The sequence below is a fragment of the Gobio gobio genome (genome assembly GCF_949357685.1).
Source record: "Gobio gobio genome assembly, chromosome: 15".
In the NCBI taxonomy this organism is placed as follows: domain Eukaryota; kingdom Metazoa; phylum Chordata; class Actinopteri; order Cypriniformes; family Gobionidae; genus Gobio; species Gobio gobio.
Window position 1 is genome coordinate 42,423,788 of NC_137108.1, and position 18,425 is coordinate 42,442,212.

The 18,425-nt window shown below is 37.3% G+C and overlaps 1 protein-coding gene across 4 annotated transcripts in view; it reads right to left on the bottom strand.

Moving 5' to 3' along the window:
- arhgap33 (Rho GTPase activating protein 33) overlaps positions 1–18,425 on the bottom strand; it is a 67,148-nt gene that overhangs the window by 26,171 nt on the left and 22,552 nt on the right. For 2 of the 4 annotated variants that reach the window (XM_079837146.1, XM_079837147.1), the window contains exons 2-7: positions 16,793–16,861; positions 7,934–7,968; positions 5,514–5,605; positions 3,819–3,903; positions 849–935; positions 502–639 (exon numbers count right to left, since the gene is read on the bottom strand). In XM_079837146.1, the coding sequence (XP_079693272.1) occupies positions 502–639; positions 849–935; positions 3,819–3,903; positions 5,514–5,605; positions 7,934–7,968; positions 16,793–16,861 (506 nt within the window). The remainder of the gene's footprint in view (positions 1–501; positions 640–848; positions 936–3,818; positions 3,904–5,513; positions 5,606–7,933; positions 7,969–16,792; positions 16,862–18,425) is intronic. The other 2 variants (XM_079837149.1, XM_079837148.1) reach the window with 1 other exon arrangement.

Here is an 18,425-nt window from a genome sequence, read left to right on the forward strand (position 1 = left end):
AATATATAGCACTATTTTTCAACCTTGTTTGAAATGATTTCGGAAGGATCATGCGACACTGAAGATTAGAGTAATGATTTCAGAAAATTCAGCTTTGCCATCACCAGAAGAAATTACATTTTAAATTGTAAAAATAATATTTCACAATATTACAGTTTTTACTGTATTTTCAATCAAATTAAAGCTGCCTTGGTGAGAATAAGATTTTTGAAAACATTACAAAATCTTACCAAACCCAAACTTTTGTATCTAATGGTAATTACAGACTACAAAATTTACAAGTCTTATATAATAAATAAAATAAAAATAAAATAAAAAGTGTGATATGTAAAAGATAAAGTGGTGTCTTTCCCAGAACTGTCCCTAAGGGTCCGGACACCAACTTGCATAACTGGCAAGACGACCTCAATACTGAGCAGCTAACTGTAATCGGTACCACATGAAGCTACGTTGAAGCTAAATGAGATAAGAAGCATTAGCATCCAGTGTAGTCAAGCTCACCTCCACTCGTTCTCCGATCTCGCAGAGGGCGGGAAGGACCAAGAGCTGCGAGTAACGGCGGTCGTAAATGCACTGATGCAGGTGGGCGTCCAGCGTCCGGAACTCTTCATACGAACGCCGCACCATCCATGTCTTACCCTAGATTTCAGAGAAAGAGAGAGAGAGAGTAGGGGAAAGAGGGAGGAGGAAGTCAACAAACAAGATGCCAACAGAAGAGAGGAAGATGCAAAACAAGATGTAGTGCACTGACTTCGGTCACGTTCGTGGTCAGTTGTGTTTTTATCTGAGGCTGTAGCAGTAGGGGCTGTTTATTATTAGCACTGACTGGGGCATGTGCGCCCACTCACCTGGCAGGACACCTGCACGAGGAAAACCAGATCTTTGGCACTGCCTGAGGTCCAGCTGGCATCGCTCTGCTCGTTGGCAAACTGAAGCTGAAGGTGTAAAGAGCAGACATTAATTCATGAAGGTGTGAAGAAGTTCAAGCACACATAAACAAATGTTTAAAGGGAATGCTCATGGTCCTGCATTATGTTGCCAGAACCACTCGTCGAGTAGCACTGTATGATTTTGTGTTCACCCGACCCTGATAAGGCATGTTTCTTGGAGAAGGTGTACATCTCAGTGGGTGTTAATTCAACATGCACACTTGGATCCCACTGAATTGTGCATTTATGTACGAGTTTCCAAGTTGTAAGTCTGATTATAAGGCACATTTGATTAAGTAGGATGTCGGAAAATCCAAGTTGAGTGTAACTACATAAGTATGTTGCAGTGATTTTGTCACATCACTATGTCTGCACAGATGAATTATTAGAAACTTGCCTGTTTAAGATCATGCTCATGTTCAAACACATGATCGTTTATGAGAAGCTGGGAACATCCCTTCACAATAAATCAGTCAACAAAATGATGTTTCATATCCCTGAAGCATATGCAAACTTCCTCATCGCTTTAAGCCCCGTTTCCACCTAAATTACCCGGAACAATTCGTTGTTTTTCCCCCCAGACCTGCTGCTGTCTGCGTTTCCATCTCAGTCTAAAGTACCGTGAAGATTAGTCAAGTGACTTAGGACTGCACGCGACTTTCCAGAGCCCACTGGATTTTGTCTTCCGCAAATACACTTAATAAAGCCTGAACCTCATCGTCGGCCCATTGGTCGTATTTTTTACGACTTTAGGTTGAAATAAAATGCTGGGTGAGCTCAACCAATCAGCATGTTCAGTCCCAACCCCAAAAGTTCCTGAACTTTGAAGAAGTACTTCCTTGCAAGCAGGGCCGTTTTGAGGGGGACATTTTTACCCGTAACTTTATTTAGACCCCGGTTCCTGCGGACAGAGTACCACCCCAAAGTCCCTAGTTCCTGCAGTGGAAATGCGACTTTAGATAACGAATGTGATCAGTGGCCCTGTTTACACCTGGTAGAAAGATGCATTTTGGTTGATCAGATCACAAGAAGTACAAGAGCAGACAGGCTTTTGTGGCTGTTCGAACGCATTCAACCACATTAGCATTTACACTACGAAATCAATCCATTTGAATGCGTTTTTGACTGCCTCTGGAAGTGGTTGAAACGGAACGAGCTTAAAATGTTTTAGACCTGTTTACACCTATATTTAGTGTCGTCCACTTGTGATCCGATCTTCGCATCTTAATACCAGGTGTAAACAGGGCCAGTGAGATGTAAGTGGTCAAACCAATTTATTCAAAGGTACTTACTGTTCAAAAGTTTAGGGTCAGTAAGATTTTTGCTTTGCTTTTATTCAGCTTTTTATTCATTATTTGCTATGCTTTTATTCAGCAGAGATGCATTAAATTATTCTATTCATCAAAAAAATGTATCACGGCTTCCACAAAAATATTAAGTAGCACAACTGCTTTCAACAGTGATAAAAATAAATGTTTTTGAGCACCAAATCCTCACATTAGAATGATTTCTGAAAGATCATGTGACACAAAAGACTGGAGTAATGATGCTGAAAATTCAGCTTTGCCATTACAATAATAAATTGCATTTTAAAATATATTCAAATAGAAAACAGTTCTTCTGAATTGTAATAATATTTTATAATATTACTGTTTTTACTGTATTTTTGATCAAATAAACACAGGTTTGGTGAGCATAAGACCTCTTTCAAAAACAATTAAAACAATTTTGACCGGTAGTATGCATGCATGTAAAATATATGAATGATTACCGTATTCATATACCATGGTATTACATGAAAGAAACCATGGTGATCGTATGGTACATGACCATTAATATCATTTTGCAATAGCACAGAGGAAAGGAGGAGAGGAAAGGCATTTTCTGCTTCACAGGATCATGTTAGAAAACATGTAAAGGTCTTTTATTTTTCCTCTTTTCTTTAGGGGCTGTAAACACTAATGAGACGGACTCCCACTCCATCATGCTGTGCGGTCAGTGTGCTCCAGGTGCTCTCTCGTGTGTGTGTGTGTGTGTGTGTGTGTGTATACAGCACTCTGCCATTATAAACACAGAATGGGTATATAAGCAGCACAAACACAAAAAACAATGCCACAGGGACAGTGAAATGCATTTTGAGAATAGATGTCTATCATTGTGAATGTAAACCTTCTTCAACTGATCACAGATTATAGACTAGCTTAAATAGATCATTGTGTGACCGGCAGTATAAGAATGACATACTGCAGTGTATCTGTGAATCAAATATAAGTAAATGTTTCCTCCTTTCTTTCCGAGTACACAAACACAGAATCTGGATGTGTGTGTGTGTGTGTGTATGTGTGTGTGTGTGTGTGTGTGTGTGTGTGTGTGTGTGTGTGTGTGTGTGTGTGTGTGTGTGTGTGTGTGTGTGTGTGTGTTTGAAGGTCACAAAGCGAGGAGCAGTATCAGGCCTGGAGATATTCAGTCTGTATGCTGATCTGCTTGTTTCTTTCTAATAACCCTTAATGTCCAACTCTAACTGTGATGAATCCTGACAACTGAACATGTACATTAGTAAAACATTTTAATAGACATTTGAATTGATGTTCTTGGTGTTATTGTTCACAATTCATTAGTTATTATTTAAAATGTAACAGCTTTTTAAACCACTTTTCTAAACCACATTAAATAATATTTTATATATGGAAGTAATAATGCCTTCATAGGAAGTATTTTAAGGCATGCACAATAATGCTCCTGACATGGCGGCTCTAAAATATCTTAATTTAGGCAAAATAATAATAATAATAAGAAGAAGAATAAGCGGCTGCCGTTTGTATACTTTGGGCCTTCCTGACATTTAAGAAGAAAGTTAAGAAACCTCTGCTCAACAAGTCAAGATCTTACCTCGATAGAACCGAAGCCCACATTTTCATAGTGAAAGTGGGCACAGTCAACAAGCTTGGGGAAGTGACCTTTCACAACAGAAAGCCTGGAACCACAAACAAAGAAGCAAATGAGTTAACACACCATATACGTTCATCGCAGAGAGCTGTGCTTGTAGCAGTAAGCTTAAAGTAGTGTATTTAAAACAGTTTAACTTGTCTGATTAACCAAATTAGTCATTATGGCAAGTGGCACTAAAACTATTGTTTAGTCTTTTCACCAGGAAAACAAAAATAAAAATGCCACAGACTTATCAATGCCCTGGTAAACACAAACACACTAGCACTTAGCTTTGCACAGGAAAGTACTATGCACATTTTCTTCAGATCTAGTTTGTATTTTCAAGTTACACAGAATGTAGAAGCTCTCCATGGCAGTTTTCGAAAAGGTACTCATGAACACCGCAGGGAAACTTTGCATTACATTATCAGTTCTTTCAGAAGGAAGTGAAATTAAGTTCTTCCTGTTTTACAGTGTGTTCAGAGCTGGTGTGTTCCGGACTCAATCCTGACAGCAACACTTTATTAACTATTAAACTAAAATATAGCCCATGTCTTTTGTCTCTTGGTTTTAATTGCTAGGACTGAACCTGAGTTTAAAGGTCAGGAATAACAGTTCAAGTGGGTGTTGTTACTAAGTGGGCAACTTAGTCTGGGAAGCTGCTTTAATATTGGGACCTATGATTTCCGTGAGGGAAATCAGACAGAATTGTTGATTCCAGTTTTAAAAACAAAATGTAAGATATAATGTGGAATGTCACAAACTGTCCACCATTGTATTTGATAAAACCATCATCAGATGCACAGAAACTCAAAAGGTCTTCACTACAACCAGCCAAAATAAAGCCCCATTCACACAGAGATTCTGAAAAAAACCCCACTGATAATATGTCCTGGGATTTGTCCCGGGATCGTTTGATTTTTAGTTCACACTGCCAGTGATTTTCTGGAATTTGTGTGTGCGTTCACACACATCCTGTAAAGACACGTGATGTGTAGTGTCTGTCTTAAGTTTGCTTATGATTTGCGATTTCTCTTAATCCTAGGTCAATCTTGGGACTTGCTTGCGTTCACACAGAAGACACTTTAGCAATTTTATGGCTACGGAAATTTTATTTAATGGGATCGACACTGTGTGAAAGGGGCTTAATAGTTTGTTTTGACTTGAAGAAATTATGATAGAAATATATTGCTATTATACAGTAGAATAAACTTATCAAAGTAATAATAACAATAATAATACAGTTTGTTGAAACATTGTGTTCCCAAAAATGTTACATTTTCATTTGATTACATTTTAAAAGATTAACTAAATTGTCAACATTTTATTAATTCAATTTGATCACTAATTTGATGAATACATAATAATCATGTTAAATCATAAAACCACATTAAATTAATCTCTTTTAATAATTAAGTAAATTAAGTTTCATGAACTCAATTGATTAGACATCCTATTTGATCATTATTAAAATTAAACAATTAAAACAGAATCCAGAAAAAATAGAATGTTAACTATTTATTTATTTATTTATTATCTATTACGATTTGAACAAACCAAACCCTGACATAAAAAAACAGCTGTGTCTTCACTAAAATCTCTAGTTTAAAAACACCCTAAATGACTGTACAGACGGAGAGATGTGCCGTTTCTCACCTTTTGCTCATCTTCCCCTTCAAGTTGGCAGTGGTGCCCACCGATCGGGTCCCAGGCTCCCCAGAACTGTCCAGATTATCAGTGCTCCGAGCCTGGAGAAGGAAGAAGAACAGAAGAAAGAAAGTTATTATGCTCTGATGGGTTTACAATTCATGCTACATCAGAAAGATCAAAGATCTCCGTTTTGAGAGCCATAGAATGCATCATCTGAAGGACAGTCAACAGCGCACGTACTTTGGAGAAAATAGATTACAAAAGCCTTAAATCAACCGTGATCATACAGTGAGAGACAATTCTCTGAAGATTCACAAGGTCTCAAGCAAATCACTTTAATTTAAATGTTCAAATCACACTCAAAAAAGGCGCTAAGGGAGCAGCAAGCAGCTTGTGAAGCAACCCAGACAGTCGTCTGCTGACCTCTGGTCTCAGTTGGGATAAAAGCCAAGCATTACATTAAACACTTTTAAAATGGGTGATCAGTGTAGATTGGCATGGGTTTCACTTTACACTGTGTATTCACGGGACGTGACCACTGGTGTGACGTGAGCTACAGTAAGTGGCCATTTTTAATTTCTATGGGAGATGAGTAGAACATTTGGGATTTGGGATTGACGGAGGTGCGCAGCAAGCAACAAGAGCAAAGATCGACATCATGTAAATAAAACAAAAAAAAACGTGAGACAGCCAATCACGGTGAGGTGACAAGGTTTTATTAAACTAATGCCATATATGCATGTTGGGACAGAAGTAAAATTAACATTAAAGTGTTAGTTCACCCAAAAATGAAAATTATGTCATTAATTACTCACCCTCATGTCGTTCCAAACCCACAAGACCTTCGTTCATCTTCGGAACACAAATTAAGATTTTTGATGAAATCCCGAACTTTCTGGCCCCACATAGACAGCAATTTAATGAACACTTTCAATGTCCAGAAAGGTAGTAAAGACATTGTTAATATAGTCCCTGTGACTCCAGTGGTTCAAACTTAATTTTATGAAGCGATGAGAATACTTTTTTTGCGCAAACAACAAACAAAAATAATGACTTTCTCTTCTCGTCTGTGTCAGTCTCCAATGCTGTTGACCCAGTGTAAACAGTGCAGCACTTCCGAGTTCTACGGCTCACCATCGGCTAGCTCCTGCGTGAGCATCACACACATGCGTTGTGGTGCTCACGTGAACGGCATCGGCCAATGGTAAGCCGGCGTTCTGCCGTAGCGCTTCAAAAGCGATGCACTGTATTTACTTCAACTAGCGTAAGAGACTGACACAGATGAGAAAAAATAGTTTAATAAAGTCGTTATTTTTGTTTGTTTTTCATGCACAAAAATGATTCCTGTTGCTTCATAAAATAAAGAATGAACCACTGGAGTCACATGGACTATTTTAACAATGTTTTTACTATCTTTCTGGACCTTGAAAGAGTTAGAGAGCACTCAGATTTCATCATAAAATAACTTAATTTGTGTCCCCGAAGATGAACGAAGGTCTTAAGGGTTTGGAACAACATGAGGGTGAGTAACTAATGACAGAATTCTCATTTTTGGATGAACTAACCCTTTAACATGCATGTATGTGTGGTCCAGGTAAACTATGTCATGAGGACAAAAAAATGTCCCTACAAAGATGGCACTATCTGAATTCCTTGTCTTTGTGAGGACATTTTTTGGCCCCCATGAGGAAAACGGGTTTTTTGAAAATGTAAACAACAGTTTTCTGTGACGGGTAGGTTTAGGGGTAGAATATACAGTTTGTACAGTATACAAATCATTATGTCTATGGAAAGTCCCAATAAAACATGAAAAGAAAACACAACATGTGTATGTGTGTATCATGTGCAGCTCTAAAAAGTTCAGAGCAGACACTTAGTGTTACAGTTCCAGGATTACAATACAGGGCTCTGGACTTTAGAGCAAGAGTTGAGCACACACCGGATGTTTCCTCCCACTCTTATTAGAGGTTTTGATGCTTGTCCTTGATGAATAAAAGCCCTGGCGAATTATGGCTCAGTCAAGCAGATTCATTCTGATAACAACGGACGTGTCAGGATGACTGTTTGAGTTTCATCCACCTGACAGGCAGTTTCGATGGAAACATTACAACGGGAGCATTTGGTTGCGAGACAGCACTTCCCTGATCCCCTCGGGGAAGAACAGATCTCTGCAGTCTTCCTTTACACAACACCACACAGTCACGGATGAGTTCAAGCACAGGAATGAGGGATGACAAGAGTGGATTTGTCTACTATTTTATCCAATGCAATCTTGTTTTCTTGCGAAAACCACAAAGGGGTTGCAAATTAGGATAGCTCAGCCATATTGAGAAGCTTATCATTTTAGAGGAGATGATCAGATTGATGTACTGTAAGCTTGATGCACATGGCAGTACAGGAGAAAGGAGCACTTCTGTCACACTTACCTTTATTGCTAGCTGTTCTCCCCTGGGCAAGAAACCTTTAGAGATGGTCAGTGGTGCATAAGCATATTTAGGTTATTAAGGATTTAACCTATATACTGTACAGTTAAGCAAGCAGATGTGTGTGACTTACAATGACTTCTAATCTATTCCCATATAATCCTAATGATAATAATAAACCCCTTAGTATGTGTGCTTACTTCTATAACTATGCAGACTGCAAAAAGCAAAAGCACAGATGCCCTGTAAACAAATATTGTGTTTGGATTTGCATGCTGCATCTCTTATAGAGGACACGAGGAAGCAAAGCTGAAAACACGGACACCAAACCTCAAGATACAATCACTTCTGTCAACCTTTACCTGACTGCAAGCCCACACAGCTCCTGATCACTCACAATTAATATTGTGTTTGTTGAAACGCATTACAAGAACTAGAAAGATGAAAACTAGCCATGGAAAAAATTTATTTGTTACTTCAAAAACAAAAACGAGAAAATACTATCTTCTATAATAAATTATACAAAGTATTTTATTTTATTTTTTACTACTCTGAATTGCAATAAAAACCAAACTAAAACTAGCAGTTTTTGAAAACACAAACAAAGTAAAAACTATTTATCAACAGGTTACTGAAACTAACCAGAAGTTAAAAATTTTAATCCAAAATAAAAATTAAAATATTTTAGTTTTTACTGGCCATTTTCTAATAAAATTTTTTTTTTAAAAAACATTTACGAAAAAATTTATTGAAACAATTAAAAAAAACAGAAAATAAAAATAAAATTCTAAATACAAAATAGTGAAACTAAAACTAATACCAGTGCTTGAATTTAAAAAAAAAACTAAATTACTAAAACATAACACTAAATTAAAATGTGCCATTTTCAAATTATACAATAAAATAATAAGGTCAAACTAATCAAAACTTAAATGAAATTTACAAAAAATAAGAAAAGAAAAAACTTTCCAATGAGAACCAATAAAATGAATATTTAAGAATAATTTACAAAATACAATTCAAAATAAAAAGAGAAGGTAAATCCAATACTAGTACTGAAATAGAAACTTAAACTTAATACTATTATTATTAAGTACTAACTTTACTAGTACTTAAAATTAAAATGCTCTTTTTTGCAATTATTCAGACAAAATAAAAACAATTTAGTAAGAATTACATTTAAAAGAAACTGAAATCGAAAACCAACAAGGCTTAGATTAAGCCAAATATTACTGGTGTGCATCACAACACAATGACATTGACATATCTCAGTGCAAGTTGCTTTGGTCAAAACAGCTCCAACATGCATTTTAGTATGGGACTAGACTTAAGCCTTGTCTGTGAAACCGGGGGAAAATGTTCATTCCGACCCAGCTCCCCACCTTTCCATTCAGCTTTGGACTGAGCACACATTCCTCAATCTGTTGATAACTCGGCCTTCACAGCACACGGCTCGAGGATCAGCTGAGATCTCAGAGGAGAGATGTCAGCCAAATCAGTGACAGTCAGAAGAGCTGCCTGCCAATGTCTATAAATCAGGGCCAATATATTGCACACTTACACCGCTGTGCACAGCCCTGTCTGAAGAGGTTAACTGGAGTCACACTGATTGTGTGTCGGTCATTATTACACAAAGATGCACACCACGTTTCCTCTCTGTCCCTGATTGACAGAAGGGTTATCAAGAAAGTCAACATACCTGAAGCAAAAGCAGCATTTTTAGACACCATCATGCATCTTGCTTAAAAGTGACAACATTCACTGCCGAAATAATTTGTTCCATTGCATTAGTATAAATAAAACAGACTGAAATCAAAATTGACCCCAAATGTCCCTGGTCTTACTGAACAGGATTCATCAATCTTTCATAAAAAATACAAATGAGTTTCTCCAAATGAAATGACTTCATGCTAACATTAAGGATGGGGAAATGTAATATTAAAATCACAATTTTGAATATACTGAAGGAAAATATGAATAATGCTTGCCAGGAAGTTGCAATGCGGTTGCTAGGGTGTACTGGATGGTTGCTTACTGGCCCAAGTCTCTAATATAATTTTGGCCACCAGATATGGCTTAGGGTTTGTCGAATCCCGAACCATGAGAATAAGCAACAGTAATGGTGATATTTGGCTAAGTTTCACTCAGAAATACACCACATCACAGAGGCAAACTGTTGTAAATGCGGTTTTAAGTTTTCTTTAAAGGGCCGGTCTGACATGTAAAGATAGAATATAAAAGTACACTACCATCTACCGCTGAACAGTTTGGGGTCAGTGACAGTAAAGACACTTATAAATGTAACAAAGGATTTCTGTTTCAAACAAATGCTGTTAACTATATAATTATTCATCAAAAAATCTTAAGCAGTAATAAAGAAATATTAAGCAGCATAACTGTTTTCAACATTGATAATAATAATAAATGTTTATTGAGCTTCAAATCAGCAAATTAGAATGATTTCAAAAGGATCATGTGACTGAAGACTGGGGTAATGATGCTGAAAATTCACTGGATGCTGATCACAGGAATTATTTTGAAATATATAGATATATAGAAAACGGTTCTTTGAACTTCAAAATATTACTGTTTTATTGTATTTTGGTCAAATAAATGCAGCCTTGGTGTGCATAGGAGACTTACGCTGCATTCCAGGCAGATTTTTGCGCCCGTAAGTCACAACTTCAAACCCCGACTCACGACTTTGTAGTCGTTTGGCAAAGTCACGCCAAACTGCCTGAGCGGTGGCTAGATGCAAGCAAAGCATGGCGGATCGTATGGGGCTTATGCTCATTTACAATCATTTCTATCACCAAAGGTGCGAGAGAGAGAGAGAGAGAGAGAGAGAGAGAGAGAGAGAGAGAGAGAGAAAATGGCGCATAAGGCAATAGAAGCAGTTGTACTCTTTATTTTACGTTATTTGTATATTTGGAAATGTATTTGGTATTCATTTATTCTTGCACTCAATGGACTGAAAACTAGCTAACGTTAGAAAAGCTGCTGATAAATCATAACATTTGCGGATAAATAAAGTTAGATAAATGACCGTGTATGACTTTCATAAACCGCATCTGTAGGGGCTGCCATTGTTGTTTCACGGGCTGTGTGACGTCAGAGCGCGTAACTGGGAGTACATCGATTTAGTACGAGTTCACGGGTAGGAAGTCACGGGTTTAACTGCCGTTCCAGTGCACTTTCACAGGTAGAAGCTTGGAAAAACACGGGTTACAGGTTGCCTGGAACGCGGCATAACAAAAAATCTTACAGAGCCTAAACTTTTGAACAGTAGCATAATATATATTTTAATATATAGTATAAAAAACCCTCAGTTGTAAATTAAACTAAATAATATCATATTCTTATACTCAACAATAACAAAAGAGATAAATATCTATGTTGAATGCAGATGGTAGATGCATCATTCAAACTCATTCAGTCCAAGTTTCATTGCACAGTGTGTGCTGAAACCACATGACTCGCCCATCCAGCTGCGAAAGCTCCCGTTAACAGTGCTGAAAAAAACGGAAAAAAGCATTGTGCTTTTATTCAGCCCACAATAAAGACCACATTTCAACCTTCAAGTGTTCCTCATCCAAGGCTGTGAGTATTACTGCGTGTAGTGACAGTAAACGCAGCTGTTTCAACCAAGGCCACGGTGATGTTATGCAAACACACACCTGTCGGACCCGCTGGACGATTTACAACAAACAACGCACCTGGCGGCTGGCATACGGGTTCACCTGAGATAAACCTGGGATAGAAACATGGTAATCTAGTGGACCTCTTCTCTCCTGTACAATAAAATAGGTTTAACTCATCTAGTTTCTACCACATAAACCTCCTCAACCAGTCAGTAAAGCCTGGAAAAATGCCGGTCCATGGCGTCTCCCTTATGGTAACCTCATACGCGTTCACCATGACTGGTTTATGTTTCTCTGACAGACCCTGTTGGACACAACACAAGCTGCTCTTGACAGCTGCTTCAAATCTTAAACTTTAAAGACATAAAAGCCATACACAAATCTGTAATCTATAACCCGGATAACCAATTAAACCCTAAGCAAGCTAGGTAAATATTTCCACAGGATACTGAATCATCCTTTTTCATCAATTGGTTCATACCTTGAGCATTCTCTTCCTCTTGAACATTTCTTCTGCGGTTGATACCTTGAGGCAGAAGTTTGGAGGTCAACAAGGTCAAGCACTAGCCACACTTTAGCTGTCATCACCTCTCTAGGTCATCGCCTTCACCAATTCAGATGCATCCGTGTTCATTCTGGTGTCTAATCTTGCTGTCGAACTCATCGTAAGGTGCGGATGGGAGGGCTTTCCTTGGTGATTCTCGAAAGCGTAAAAGCACTCTTTCTTCACATCCTCGCCTTTCTTACCGTCTTGGACACACAAAAAGCTCACATTCAGAGGCACCTGTTGAATATTTGATGTGGTGATCTGAACACTGGGTTAACGCCAGGCCTCTGTGACTCCTCAGCTGTTCTCAGGAAGAGGAGGGCTGCTCGTATGACAGAGCATTTGTGCTGATCTCTCCATTGGTTTTTGGACATGTTAAGGATGTTCAGGCAGCTTTATCTAGGTGCGCCCTGACAGGTCAATATAGGGGTACAACGGATCACAAAACTCATGGTAAAGAACACATTTCGGTTTTTGAGTCACAGATAGTATCAGCAAAAAAACTAAAAATTTTAATTAGGATGAGACAAACTGTAACTTTACTTTTCATTTATTACTTTAAAAACACTTTACCACAGCAAAAAAATTGCCTAACTAATAAAGTTCAAACATTAAAAGGCAAGTGAACAGTGAGTAATAAAATGGGAACAAATACACAAATTACAAGCATAGATAAATACAATAATGACAAAGTTATAAATGAAGTAAGGTCTAACAGTAGTATTCAGGTTAGGGATGCTCCGATCAGGATTTTAGCATCCGATACAGACTACCGATTTCTTGTCATCATGATCGGCCAATACCAATCCCGATCATTCAAGCTTTATATAGGTGATGTGGAAGCTCTCTATTGACTCTCACTGTTATAAATCTACAAAAAAAAGCAAGGTATCAAGTGCATGGTTTCATTTGATAGTCAAAAATATAGCTATTTATATTATGTATCCATACTAAAATATCTAAAATGGTTCCAATACTAATTTTCTGCAGTATCGATACACAGAAACCATCTGCGCGTAATAAGCATAAATAAACGGATAAGTGGCACTCATAAAGCCGCCTCTCAAAAAGCCTGCAAGCTCCAAATTGACTTTTTCATGGCTTATTGTGATTAAACTGTCAAATATTTACAAATTTAAAATCTCAGTCGCGCTGAGTATTCAGGTAAATACAGTCAGTTTTGGAACGTAATAGCTGAGAGAAAACGCATTTTGTTTAACAGTATATTGGATCCGTGCATAAGCTCTTAAAGTGACAGTAGCCTAATAAACCTGCTGCTGTCTGTAATGTTAATCAAAGAAAATAACAAAAACTGCTCTTGACTGAATAACTTTTGTAACTTTAAGCATTAAGGCCCGTTCACACCAAGGACGATAACTATAAAGATAATGATAAAGATATAGTTTTAAAAATCGTTCTCAATATTAATGAATAGCAAAGTTCACACCACAGCTATAACGATAATGTCACTTTCAGAACGATTTTTTCCAGGTGATGAACGATAAAAACATTGACAGCCAATCAGAATCCATCCTGCTGTAACGAACGAGCATTTAAAGTGGCAGAAAAGCACGTGCTTGAATAATATCGTCCACTGGAGTGGATGCTAAAATAGTTATCTTTAAAGTAGACATGTGCCGGTAAACGGTAATACGATATACCGCAATAATGAACATGCACAATATTGTTATCGTGGGCACTTCAAAATACCGTGAATAATTATTTATTACGAATTATTCAGATTTTTAGAATGTATTTTAAGAATACTTTACCCATCAACCGTTTAAAATGAACAACGCGTCAAAGAGGAACACGCACTGATGTAAACAGACCGTTCATGAGCCGAGCACATGGCGGAGGGCGTGAAGACGCACTGAGGTGCACATTCACTTTCAGACAGCAGAGGGCGCTGATGGAACAGCAGAAATACAGCCGTTTCCCCAGTAACAACAATCCGGTGCTCATCATCACATAACCTAATACTTAAAGACTTAAAGTCATTTTCAAACTTAAATTTTTTTTTTTAAGTTTTAAATTACATGGCCTAGATGTTGTTTGAATATGTTCTGACTGTTGTTCAATCACACACTTTACAATATGGCTCCATTATTTAACATTAGTTCATTCATTAACAAACTGACAATGAAAAATACTTCTAAAGCATGTATTAATCTTAGTTAAATGTACATTTCAGCATTTAATAACACATTATTAAAATCAAAAGTTGTAACTGTATTATTTAATGGACCTGAGCTTACACTAACAGTTGCTTTTTTTAAGCGCTTCGGTTACTAACGTAACCTCGGTTCCCTAAGATGAGGGAACGAGTATTGCGTTTTGCTAAAAACGCTTATGGGGGAATTCCTTTCCTCGAGATGTTGAAGCAAATTTTTATCCAAAAATACCTTTTCCACGCAGTGCAGCTGCACAACTCTCAGCAGGAACCTTGCGAGACGGGGTCTTATATACCCTTGGCTATGCAAATTCTGTTGCCCCTTGTGGCGGGAATTTAGAAGGACCTGATTGGTCCGTCCCACCCCACGGTCTCACTATAGGTTGCTGCAGTTGCAGCGGCACAGCCAATCAGCACGCAGCTGCTTCCTGCTGAGAGTTGTGCAGCTGCACTGCGTGTAAAAGGTATTTTTGGATAAAAATTTGCTTCAATATCTCGAGGAAAGGAATTCCCCCATAAGCGTTTTTAGCAAAACGCAATACGAGAGTACTCTCGTAAGGGAACTAACATTATCAAAGAATAACAACTTCTGTAAAAATGTAGCTATTCGCTCTTTGTTAATGTTAATGCATTAACTGGCGAGACATTATTGTAAAGTGTTACCTATTGTTCTTTATAATTCTTTAGCACTTTAATCTGTTTAAAATATTTGTTTACTTTATACATTTTTGTGTATTGCTTTATTGTATTTAAATGTTTGGTTCTTTTGTTATAAGACATTTTTTAAACCTGTTATAGTAAGACAACACTTTTTTTGCAACTTTTTTTTTAAATATCATGATAATACCGTATACCATGATAAAAGCTTCAGCAATTAATCGCAACATGAAAATTTGATACCGGCACATGCCTACTTTAAAGTTATCGTTCTTGGTGTGAACGGGCCTTTATTCTGTATTTAATTTTTACAGTGAAAACTTTCTAGTGTTATTTAACATTTGATTACTTTCATTTCTGTAGTATTTCTTACCTGAATACTGTTAGACCCCCCTGAAAAACTTAAAGCACTGTTTATTTCATTTGTCTCTTTATTCTATTGTATTTATTTGTGCTATCGTTTGCTTATTTGTTCTTTTTTTAATAACGGACTGTTTACTTGTCTTTTCTTGTAAACGTAGTTCAACAATTCAAATAAAGCCTCCCTTGCTGCGTGTAAGCTATTACAACAAAATTACGCAAATTATCAAAATTGTGAGATAAATTATCTGTATGGGTGGTATATATGGCAGTTTCCCCATGGAAGTGAAAATGGTGTCGAATACCGATTTATTTTCAAGGTATCGTATCAATGTTGGAAATTCCAGTATCGTCACAACACTATAGAAATCCTATCAATAAATGCATGACTATAAATGAAAACAAAGTACAAACAAAGTATCCTCAGTATCCACAATAAGACCAGAATTATGTATTAAGAAGGTAAACAGTCAGTTTTGATTTCATGGTTCAACTTTTAATGAGATCACTATATCCGTATATCTTTCCATCTGAAATAAATGCATTGCCCTTCTATAGGACACAACTAAAAGAAATCTAATCTGAACTGGATATTTACACGTCCCAAAAAAAAAGTCTGACTTCCTGATCACTCAATACATTCTATCCAGCAATCAATGACTGGCTATACTGATGCTAAGCACAGTCTTTTGACCTGCTTTGCAAAATATATGCATAGACTACTCACAAACAAGGGCTCTTTCAACTCAGTCAGAGGTAAGACACAGAAGGAAAGGCAAAACATACACAGATCACGAAACATGCACACACAAACAAAACATGATGAGTCTCATTCACGAACCATGTATACCCATGTATTTCTGAGTACAACCTGTGTTTAAGCAAATTATATTAAATAAAAGTTTAGTTTATCACTTACATTTATTTGGGGAAAAAATGAAATTAGACTTGTAGTAGAGTAATTTAGTTACTCAATTTATAATATATAATATAGCTGACCCTACAATAAGTCTAATTTCAAAGTTAGAATGCGACTACGTCTTTAAATAATTGCAGCTAAACTAGTTTTGAAATTTGATACGCTAAAGATATGAAATCATATGCAGAGGCTGACAAATGTTTATGTAGGAGAGGTTGTACAAAAGCCCTTATATGGACATGGGCATGTATTATGCTAACCACTTCCTGTACACACGCCCTCCCTAATTTAGAATAATCTGGAATTATCAACAACAGAATTAGGGTTAAAAGTAACCAATTATGAGTGAATGAGACTCAATAAAGCAAAAAAATGACATGCACAATAAGAGTTTAGGCAGGGATGGGTTCAAACCCTGTTATTCATCAAAATCGTCTGAATCATCTTAATACAGCATTTTATCATTTTACTATTCCTCTTGCTCGGTTCATAACAGTGTACAAACAGAGTCAGAGTTGATCCCATCCTGTGCGTGAAGTGCGTTTGGCTGCGGAGCGGCACTTACCGGACATGTCTGCCAGGCTCATCGCTCTCACAAACATGGCGCATTTCCGAACCCACTGGGGTCCTGACACTTGACACAGAAAAGGAGAATAAAGGCCATTTAATGCAAGCCATTAGACTGCACTTTAATCGCATACACACATGGACCTACCATAAACCAAAAACACTATGGATTATGACAATGCATGAATGAGCCAGCATGATAACAAGATCAGCAAAATACAGTGAGGATGGTTTATATGAGAGAAAGACATACTGCATCTGCTGAAATTAGCAAATGTGCAACTAGTGCACAACTAGGAGTAATTCTCCAGTCTCCCCAGTACAGTTTTACTAAACTCAAGTAGTTCTCTTTTAATCTTTTATAGTTTAAAATGGTATTTTAGCACCACAATGATTTAATTATCCCGACATTTATATGTTTTGTGCACAAAAGATTTTAAGACTGTCTTTGATTAACATGCTAATTAATTAAAATAAACTCCTGTAAAGATATGAAAGGCTGTGTGTTTTACAAGGTCAGCCTCATGTAGAGCTGAACTGCAGACAGCAGGAAACAAATGCAAAGAATCCATGAGACCTCCAGGCAGGAATTCTCTGGTATGGGGAGTATTCTGCAACCATGGCAACGAGTGATGTAGGAATGGAGTGTGTTTTTGTAGGGAGCATTTTTGGCCTGTGTGAGAGTTGCACTAAGTTCAGCCAGTTAACAAAGACTTTAAGGCCAAAAAAATGACTAACTCAAGTACACAAACATGAATGCTTGGCCAAGGCTTTACAAGCATGATGTACATAACGAACAAGCGTAATTGAGTTACTCTGGTGGCAACAAACCTCAGTATATAAGTTTTACTAACTTTAACTTGATCAGCAAGAATACCTTATGGTGCTCCGCCATGACATTAGTTGACCTGAAAGAAAAACTTTAGGAATTCATTTAAGCTAATTCCCACTATAGTGCTTTTTTCTGCAATGTCGATAATGCAATTCATGCTACTACAGTATATATGTGTTTGCTTTACATAGTTGTTTAGTGAACATTACGGTCTTACTCCCCAAACAGCCAAAAAAAAAGAGTGCTGTGTGAGAGTCCTAATGTATGCACTATATCAGTGGCTTAAAGTTAACTCTTTTCCCACAATTGACCCTTCGCTAAGCCACGCCCAAAACCCGCCACAGGCCAATCATGGCTTAGCAACCGTAACAAGGCGCAGAAGGTCTGTCAAGCATTCGAGCGAGGGAAACATTTCGAAGCGTTGTATTTATGGATTGTGAAGATCTGATACCTGGTATCCTAAAAGTTTGGACAGGGGGGTGGAAGGTTACTATCTTCTGAAACAGAAGTACAGAATCTCCGGATCAAAACACAGGTGAAGAATTAAGCAGAAACAAGCAATAGAAAATTGCTTATGCACATTGTAGTCTTTGAAATTTTTTAGATATTCTCAGATATTTGTTCAAAATAGGGCTGTAACGATTTGACCAAAAATAAAAACCTCGATTAATTGAACATTTTACCTCGATTACGATTAATGAACGATTATTTTTCTTTTTTTTTCCTTTTTGGGCCCTCGTAAGGTTTTTGATTAAGTTCCTGATAGGGTTTGTACTGTAAATATTTTCTACTATTAAAG